Source organism: Ammodytes marinus (genome assembly GCF_949987685.1).
Source record: "Ammodytes marinus genome assembly, chromosome: 2".
In the NCBI taxonomy this organism is placed as follows: Eukaryota; Metazoa; Chordata; class Actinopteri; order Uranoscopiformes; family Ammodytidae; genus Ammodytes; species Ammodytes marinus.
Window position 1 is genome coordinate 11,959,782 of NC_137231.1, and position 9,607 is coordinate 11,969,388.

A 9,607-nucleotide genomic window follows, 5' to 3' on the forward strand; every position below is an offset into this window, starting at 1 on the left:
CAAGAGGAATTCAGGCTTGTTATTTTAGGATACAGGTTTACACAAAAGGAGCCTTTCCAGAAGCTGTGCAGTCTTTTCTGTATTTGCATCTCAAACTGTGAATAAATACTCAATGCAACCAATTTTAATGTTTGATACTGATATGCTACGGTGTTCTTTAAGTTTTGATAATGTCTTCATAAAGGATATTTCTTAGTTGTATCATGTGTTGTCCTGTGGAGTGGGATGTCGTGGGTTGGTGTAACTGCACTTTCAACCCAACAGATTATTAATTACGGCAAATAAGAGAAATCCCAATATACTTAGATCTCAAAACCTGACTAAGGACTATGCATTATGATCTTTCTGCAGTTTGTGCTTGCGAAAAATACCAGATGTAACTGTGTTTGATATTTTTAAGTGGTGTCGTGAGGTTGGACACTTATTTGAAATGATGCCCATTGCCCACCATCCGTAGTGGGTGCAAAGAAGACCTAAAATTAGACAAAGACCTGGTTAAGAAGCTCTGGTCATTGGGCCAGAATGCCATCTCATATTTTCAGATATGAAGCGAAATAAACTCCTCTGGGCCACTGTTACCACTGCGCATTATAACTTTTGACAGGCAATATTTTAATATCCCTGGATAAAACTAAATTAAAAGTCATACATTTTTTATGATTCACAACTCATGCGTGGGAATAAAACTCTATTCTGACAGAGAGAAGAGGCCCGGAGGAAAATCAAGGCTGTGCTGTATTTAAGAATGCTCTGCCCAATACAGGGATAATGTGGACTACTTATTCAGAGAAGCAACAAAACTAGCACTAATAACATCTAGAGCGCTGGGAAAAGTGGGAGTGTGTGTGCTTAGTTGTTATGCACACTCATGGCTGACTGAGTTGGATTCAAAACTGCATGTCCGCACCCATTTCCTGTCTGGTTTCCCTTTTGACTTTGTAGGTTTAAACATACAGTTTGTGTAAGATGGCTGGTGTCTGTGTCATTTTTGTATTACTTGAAATAATACAAAAACAATCATCTCAGATATGTTTTATTCTCAAAATGAAAAAGAAAAAAGCCCAGGTGACTCTCAACAGGTTAGAGAGCTGCCATTGTCACACATAAGACAAACCTACAATACAGTCATTACTGAAAAAAATAAATCACTTCATGACAGCTGTGCATTGACACACACAATAGAACCCTATGGTTCAATAAATAAACCAGGAACCAGAGAAACATGCCTTGGTTTGAAAGAAGGCACATGTGACCTTTCCTATTAGACGTGGCCCACTGGGTGCAGCTGACTTGAATAAAGCTATGTTCATTTGTAACAAAAGTATTAAAGAAAAAACATAAACTGCTTTGGATAAGACATGATGATTGTGCATTTTACTGAACAGTCTTTTAGGATTCCCAAGCCACATGGCTCCATGTTCTCCAAGATATTAGGACGGGACCATTTGAAAGCACATTTTCTGAGCTTGTAGTCTACAGAAGCTATTCCATAACCATGACTCAACATAAGGCATGTGCAGGGGGTGGGTAGAACGGACACAAGTGATTATGCAAAAATTACCACAGCATTACCTTGATATGTAAAACGGCATGCTACAATATTCAGTTAACTATTCAGTCACAAACTCTATCATCCCACAGATTGAAGTGGGTTGTGCTGTGTGTTTGTTGACCAAAATTCTCCAATAGCTCAAATCTCATGTTGTGAAAGATTTTACTTTCTCAACATATTCATGGAAAAATTAAATGGTGTATGACATTGATTAGAAACATTTTTTCATGAAGCCGTCAAATGAGTGAATAACTGATAATAACCGATTGTCTCCAAGCTAGAAAACATGTGAACCCTTCCTTACTTCAGCTTGGACACAGTTTTTGAACCAATGTTACAGTAAAAGTAAAGACAACGGTCAACCCAAATAAAAACATAATACAACAATGTGCCACAGGAGGTAAAGAAACACACGCCTATAGCCTGCACTTCGGCAATGTGTGAACACACTCAAGCTTGTAAACTATAAAAAGTACCAAATATATAACATTTCCAATACGTGCATGCTTTGTAATAATACATCAAAACAATACTTTCTTCAAAACCAATAAGTATTGTCATAGATAACAGTATATTCCAATTGCAAAAGCAACATGACATTAAGCAACTTTTTAATTTCAATAAGAAGATAGCCTTAATGAAAGAACAAACATAAGTGTTGAATGCAGACTCCACCATCATGCCCCAAAACATAGCCCCTCATTTGGATTCTCCCTGGCTATATCAATGTGTGCACTGCATTAACACACTTTGGTAAAAGCATTCCCCGCTTATTGCTGGATGCTAACTTTAACACATTCTTATTGTTTTGTTATAACAATCTTTGGCTACAATCTTAACATTTCTGTGCATACAGATTTTAAGAGGTCTTTATTTAAACGAGGATTCAGAAAAATTTAAAAAGGAAAATTTGAGTAGCTCTGAAGAAAACATTTTGGTAACTGATAAGGACAGGAGCAAACATTTGACACAACTAAAAAAATTAAAAAAAAGTTCCAACATGCAACCATTGAGTGCAGTGAGTATGGATGCAACATGTTCTATTATTTCAGTAACACATGTATTGACAACTAGGTTGAGTTTTACAGTTTGAATAGAAAAACCAGGAAGTGCAACTTTAATTTACTGACTGCCATTGTTTTGACCTGATGTGGATCTTCCTCAGGTCCACAAACCCCAATGACTCTCTACAGTATCTGTTTCTGTAATTTGAAGCAGGCGGTTTAACTTCACAATACATATGACAAATTGTACGTCTCTCCAATTTCCAAGACAGTACACTAAAGTCTTTAAGTGGCTTTATCCTCAAAATATGTAACACGATAGGATGTATCATAATACATGCCCGTGAAATGCGAGCCCCTGAGAGAAAAAGACTTAAAATGGGAGCGACTCGGCTCGTTTATTTTGGGACCTTACCCAAATGTTGGCAAAATAAGCGGACCGAGCCGCCCCTACCCGAGCCGCTCTGCTAGGTGGAAACGAGGCATACCACTCAAGTTAAAAGGTGGAGCTATTTTCCTAATATAAAATAATTATGTAGAAGATTGTGATTATGCATTAGCCAAAAGTGGGACAAAACCTTAAAAGCTCGACAGACAAAGCTAGACAAAAAAAGCATCCGAGCACAGTTCATAAACATAAAAAAAAAATCATCTTTTATAAGAGATTTTCACAATAAAAGCACTGTAGAATGTCTGCTGCTGCTGTGTGCTCCACTGGCTATAGCCAACTTAAGGGTAAAGGACAGCGGCCTTCAGCTCGTCGTTCTCGGACCGGTGATCCAGCTGGCTTTGGAGCCGGATGACCTGCTCCAGCTCTTTGATCTGTCTGTCCGTCTTGTGACTGACGAGCGTGCGGTAAAAGTGGACGGCGAACATGATGAAAACAATTCCAAAGGGCACCATGATGCAGGTGGAAGCGATGGCCGCCGCCTGGCCCGAGCTGATGGTGTTGTTTTGCTCCATGTCGGTCTTCAGGGGCAAGAACTTGACCCAGCACAGGAGCATCACCTCAGTCAGGAAGAGCAAGGTGCCGATGACCGTGGAGAAAGCCCAGGCCAGCTCTATGTGGCGGTGCATGCGCTCGTGCGGCGACTCGTTGACCGAGTTGAGGTTGTGTACGTTGCTGACGGCCTCCAGGTTGGGCAGGATGCAGGTGCTGACCATCAGGGCGAAGAGGTGCACGGCAACCAGGACGGTGGTGCAGGCGCTGAAGGCTATCAGCAGCCCCGGAGGATACTTGAAGTCCCGCTCCAGCTGCACCTCCACCATGGCAACCTGCATGGGGAAAATCAATAACAATAAAAGAGTGTATAGGAAGAGAGGATTGTGTAGGCTATTACCCCTGAATATGCGATAGATGGACATTTTATCATGGTTGCTTTATGAAAATTCAGAGTATTTTGTTTTGCATCCTTCCCTCTTAACCTCCTAGGACCCGAACTCTTGCATGACATGCATTTTTAATTTCTCTTTGCTATTTGGGCTGATTGGGACCTAATGAGTGTAAAAAACAAGAATTATCTTTTTACATGATGTAGTTTCTGAGAAAAATGATGTCCACATATGAGGACCGCAGTTTTAAATCGAGATAAAACACAATAAAGTCAAAATTGAGTAATCAAAACTCTTTTTTTGGTGCCTGAATACAGCAGCATTTTTCCTGAGTGCAAAAACAAAATGAGAAACAACAATTGTGCCCCTTTGAGCAATATGGCTCATTAGAAGGGCTGCTAACAGTTGCAGGAAGACGTATATCCTGAATTGTAGCCAGAATCCTGGCCTTGGCCCTGGGGATGGTAGTCAAAGACCTGGCCTTGGCCCTTGGGATGGTAGTCGGCGATCTAGCCTTGACCCTTGGGTTTGTAGCCAGAATCCTGGCCTTGGCCCTTGGGTTGGTAGCCGGAAACCTGACCCTGGAAGCCAGAATCCTGGCATTGGCCCTTGGGTTGGTAGCCGGAAAACTGACCCGGGTATCCAGAATCCATGGCCTTGGCCCTTGGGTTGGTAGTCGGCTATCTGGCCTTGGCCCTTGGGTTTGTAGCCAGAATCCATGGTCTTGGCCCTTGGGTTGGTAGCCCGAAACCTGGCACGGATAGCCAGAATCCTGTCCTTGGCCCTAAGGATGTTAGCCGGAAAACTGGCCTTAGCCCTGGCCCTTGGGTTGGTAGTCAGAGATCTGGCCTTGGCCCTTGGGTTGGTAGCCCGAAACCTGGCCCTGGTAGCTGGGAAACCTTGCCTTGGTAGCTGGAAACCTGGCCCTGGTAGCCTGAAACCTGGGGCCTCATTTATCAACAGTGCGTACAAAAGGTTCTAAATTCACTCTTACGAATGAAATTTAGTATGTGCTTAAGTACAAAAAAATCTGTATTTATCAAACGTGCGCAGGCCTATCGTACGCACACCAGTAAGTCCTCAATCTTGATAAATCACACATGTTCTTAAGTGTCATGCTCATTCACGCTCAGACCATTTGCATTCAGAAACGTCTCCAATTAACCATATATGATCACAACACATCCCTTTCTGTTGATAAAGGGATGTGTTGTGATCATATATGGTTAATTCATCTGAATGTGTTTTACCCCTCTCCGCCACAATGGCAAAGAGCCGAGGGCAACAAAAATAAACTTCTCCAACACAGAAATGGAAACCCTTGTAAACGAGGTTGAATCAAAGCGAAACATATTTTGTTGGCTCACCTAGTGAAGGAGGCATTAAAACAAAAGAAAGCTTGCTGCATGGGAAAATGTGATATTTTCGAGCAAGTTGTTAGGCAACGGCATTGTTTGGGGTCCGCGATCTGACAACTATACGTGCAGTCATTCATAAACTCTTTCAATAAATAAGAGATGAAGATAAATTCCTAACAACATTAGAGTTACTAAGTGAAATGAGTGATTGGCGAGTCTGGCGAGTCACCGCGGCTCATCCAGCTCAACTGACAGCTGAGTGCTGTCAGATGAGACACAGAGAACGTCGGAGGGAACCTCCGCCTCAAAACATGTTAACGTGTGACAAATTTAATGAATAATCAATTAGAGCTTACCTAAAAATAAGTGTGCCATGTAACTATTTATTGTATTTTAGCTCATTTGGACGCTGTTTTGACCGGCTGTTTTCATTGATATAGCCTATTGGCGATATTATATCTACTTTCAGTTTCATTAGCCTACTGAGTCGCCACGAAACGTGATCAGTGTTCTTAAAGAAACTTAGATTATAAAACAAGAGGTCCAAAACACAGATGATGATTAAACAAACAAATGTATGACTTTAAATTACACTAATAATGCACGGGTAGATTTGACACGCGTGGCGAATATAGGTGTAAAGAGAACGCTGGCAGTTCTAGTGTTAATGCAGACGCTGAAACTCTTAAATGCTTTGCTTTGCACTTGTAATATCGCTATTCTACCACTAGATTCTGTTCGTAAGCATGGTCAGAGCTGTGCTTAAATTTACACACATTCCTAAATCTAAGTACATTTTGGTAAATCCCATACTTTGCATTGCAATGTTCTTACGCCCTCCTTACGCACAGATTTGTGCGTAAGTACGGTTGATAAATGAGGCCCCTGGCCTTGGCCCTTGGGTTGGTAGCCGGAAACCTGGCCTTGGCCCTGGCCCTTGGGTTGGTAGCTGGAAACCTGGCCCTGGTAGCCGGAATACTGGCCTTGGCCCTGGGGATAGTAGCCAGAAAACTGGCCTTAGCCCTGGCACTTGGTTTTGTAGCCAGAATCCTGGCCTTGGTCCTTGGGTTGTTAGCTGGAAACATGGCCCTGGTAGCCAGAGTCCTGGCCTTGGCCTTAGGGATGGTAGCCAGAAAACTGGCCTTGGCCCTGGGCCTTCGGTTGGTAGTCGGAGACCTGGCCTTGGCCCTTGGGTTAGTATCTGGAAACATGGCCCTGGTAGCCAGAATCCTGGCCTTGGCCCTGGGGATCATAGCCGGAAAACTGGCCTTGGCCCAGGCCCTTGGGTTGGTAGTCGGAGACTTAGCCTTGGCCCTTGGGTTGGTAGCCGGAAACTTGGCCCTGGTAGCCGGAAACCTGGCCTTTGCCCTGGCCCCGGCCCTTGGGTAAGGAGCCGGAAACCTGGCCCTGTGGTTGAAATTTACTGAAATGTACTCATTGTCACTGTAAATGAGGGACACCTCAGTGTCTCTTGAGTAATAAGTGAAAGGTTATTGATTGATTGAAAACATATAAAAATTTTCAACAGAACTAAGTCTCGCTGTCCACATACAAGGATTTTTCAATAAAACTAACAGAACCAAGTCCCGCCGTCCACATACGTGTACATCATGTTTAGCGGCATGGTACATCGTTACAGTTATTAGCTTTTGTAAAAATGTTACTTCCATAACAAACATTGAACACTTTTATACATATCTGAACAAGAATCAGCCATGAAATTTGATTAGATTTTTTTCCTGGTCGAAGTTTGGATCGGGAGTTGCCATCTGAACTTTTGGGTGTGTTGTCGGCCATCTTTAATCTAAAGTATAATGTATTATACTCTTTTGCTACCACTAAGTGGCAGTATAATGTCCTTGTATGTGGACCCCAGGCCCTTTCTAGAGCAAAATTTAGTATTGCGGTCTACAGCCCAAAATGTGATTTCCACACAGGTGGACGCCGGGTCCTAGGAGGTTATGAGGGTTCTTTTGAATGAGCTTTGGAATATTATAGCCTACTACAAACATACTAAACTAGCATCCTACAAGACTGAAAATCAAACATATACAACTATATAATACAACAATACAATCTTTTCAGATGTGGTATAAGCTTTTGGTCAAACGATTAAGGCTACATTCAGGTGTTATCGTAAAAACAAAAATAAAGGTTTGACTTGCGAGCAGGGCAACTACAATTCTCACCAACAGAGAACACCTCAGTGAACGGTGGAGATAGGAAAGCAGGTGACAATCCCATGTCTTCATAACCAAAATGATTACCATATGATAGGCCTATGTGCTACAAGCTCTATGCATAGAGGCCATGAAAAGAGAACAGACATTTTCACAATAAGTTGGTAGGAGCATGGCTTCTTGTCATAATCAGATGCCTATAACTTTCTTTTAACAGGCTAATGTTTCAAACTCTTTGCTGTAGGCCTACTGCAAAATTTATATTACTTTGCAGGCTTCTTCTCAGTTGTAGGTTACATTTAAAAACAAAATATTTATATTTATTAACTTTTTGAATAAAAATAGCATATCAAACAATTGTGTTAAGAAATAATAAAATAAAACAACAACACGGAAATAAATTTAAAAAAAATGCTTGTCCAGTGCTGCTATAGGCTACGCTGTCTACTTTTTACGGCAGAAGATAAATTGGGATTTGAGACTGAAATCTGAAATCTGTTTTTCTTCTTCTGATCCGTTAATAATTCAATGTTGCACCGTGGGATACATCTCGTGCAAAGTCACACCCACACACGACTGAAAGGGCAAGTACCGTTTCCCTTTGACCTTGTTTTTAACACACTCTGTTGGTTTCACCTATTAGCCTACAGTCTAGTTTCACCGTCTGCCTAGAAATAAAAGTTTCAATAATGAAAACATAGGAAAATGAGCCGTCGGTCGCCACACAGCCCTCCAAAACAAACATAGATCTGCGTCACATATAGGCCTAGACTACTGTATCTGCGGTTCATGCCTATGGCCTTTAGTTTGCGAGTGCATGCAGACAGTGTGAGCGCTGTAACAGGAACCAGTAAAAGTCAAAGCTGATCTTACCATCGCGAATCCCGACAACAGAGCAGAGGTGCGGCTGGTGGCCTTTAACTTGGCTCGACTCAAGTAGAGTTTTCTCCAAGACAGAGCCTGCATTGAGTGCTCGTTTAGGCTCATTCCGATAGTTGTTCCAAGTTACCAGTTGTTGTGTCTTTGTTTTTTAAAGTAGCCTAAATGCAAAGTCGTTTTTAATCTGCCGGATTCACAGGATGGTGCTCGTTGAAGTAGACAGAAAAGTACACGCAAGAAATTTGTTTCCAATGAGGGGCGACATCTAATAAACACTAAATACAGAGAGCTACCAAACTATGGCAAAACTTTCTTGCAACAGCTGACTGGCTGTCTGAGTCGATCAGGAAACACCAAATACCCACAATCCAATGCACTCCAGGCGCGCTGCAGCATTTCGCCTCCTGGCGCCAGTAATGGACTCTGCAGGAAGCTGATAAGTATACAGTCTATAGGCCTACTTCCTTTCCTTTGAGTAGGCCTATATGGATTGTATCTGTTTATGCAAATCCACTTTTGCGCAACTAGCCTACTATAGGCTTCTCCGTTCTGTTTACACTAGCCTGAAGTCTGAGCAATGAGGCAAAAAATACGCATGAATCTAAAATGAAGTAGGCTTAATGGCTTTTATTTTTATTTGGCATACGTTTCTTTAGTTGAGTTGCCACTACCCTCTAGAAAGTAAAGGTTACAAAAAAATATATTAATCCGCGCATCATCAATCCCTCCCCCTCCCCCACGCCACAAAAGATGAATTGATTTGACACTAGGTATAGGTCTTAATACAAGCCTGCTGTCACCATCTCCTATGCAATTACTTTTGACGTGAAATTAAATACAATTTAATAATACAATAAAATAAATAAATTAAATAAAAGAAGCGTACTTTCTTTGTTGATGCCATAGAAGAGTTTGAATAATCTGAACTGCCCAGACACAGAAACAGAGAGTAGAATAGTGATGCACCGTAAACCCTTCCTGTTCTTTAAACATGGGGGGAATGGGCTTTAAAATGTAGAGATACTGTTTTTTTGGAAGCTTTTAAAGGCTGTGGATCTGTTGCTCCATGGGCCAGCAGCCAGATCAGATTTAGGTTTTGCTCAAGGCTGCAATATACAATTAATTTTTGAAAAGGTATATCTCACTAAATCATATAGTCTAAAAGTTAGTTAAGCACACAGGCACATGGATTTACTGACTAATATTAAAGGAAATCCAGATGTTTCAGCACATTGAAATCTGATTCCACATTAATCCAGTTAGATCATTTGAACCTCTTTCTAGGCTACATGGTCAGACTTT

General features: G+C 41.6%; 1 protein-coding gene across 1 annotated transcript; it reads right to left on the reverse strand.

The window, feature by feature from the left end:
- Nucleotides 1-1,017: 1,017 nt before the first annotated feature.
- Nucleotides 1,018-8,635, reverse strand: LOC307257676 (calcium release-activated calcium channel protein 1-like). Its single transcript, XM_080036952.1, has 2 exons — nucleotides 8,300-8,635; nucleotides 1,018-3,831 (listed from the first exon to the last, which is right to left on the reverse strand). The coding sequence occupies exons 1-2, from the start codon at nucleotides 8,411-8,413 to the stop codon at nucleotides 3,286-3,288; spliced, it is 660 nt and encodes a 219-aa protein (XP_079893078.1). The 5' UTR covers nucleotides 8,414-8,635; the 3' UTR covers nucleotides 1,018-3,285.
- Nucleotides 8,636-9,607: the final 972 nt, after the last annotated feature.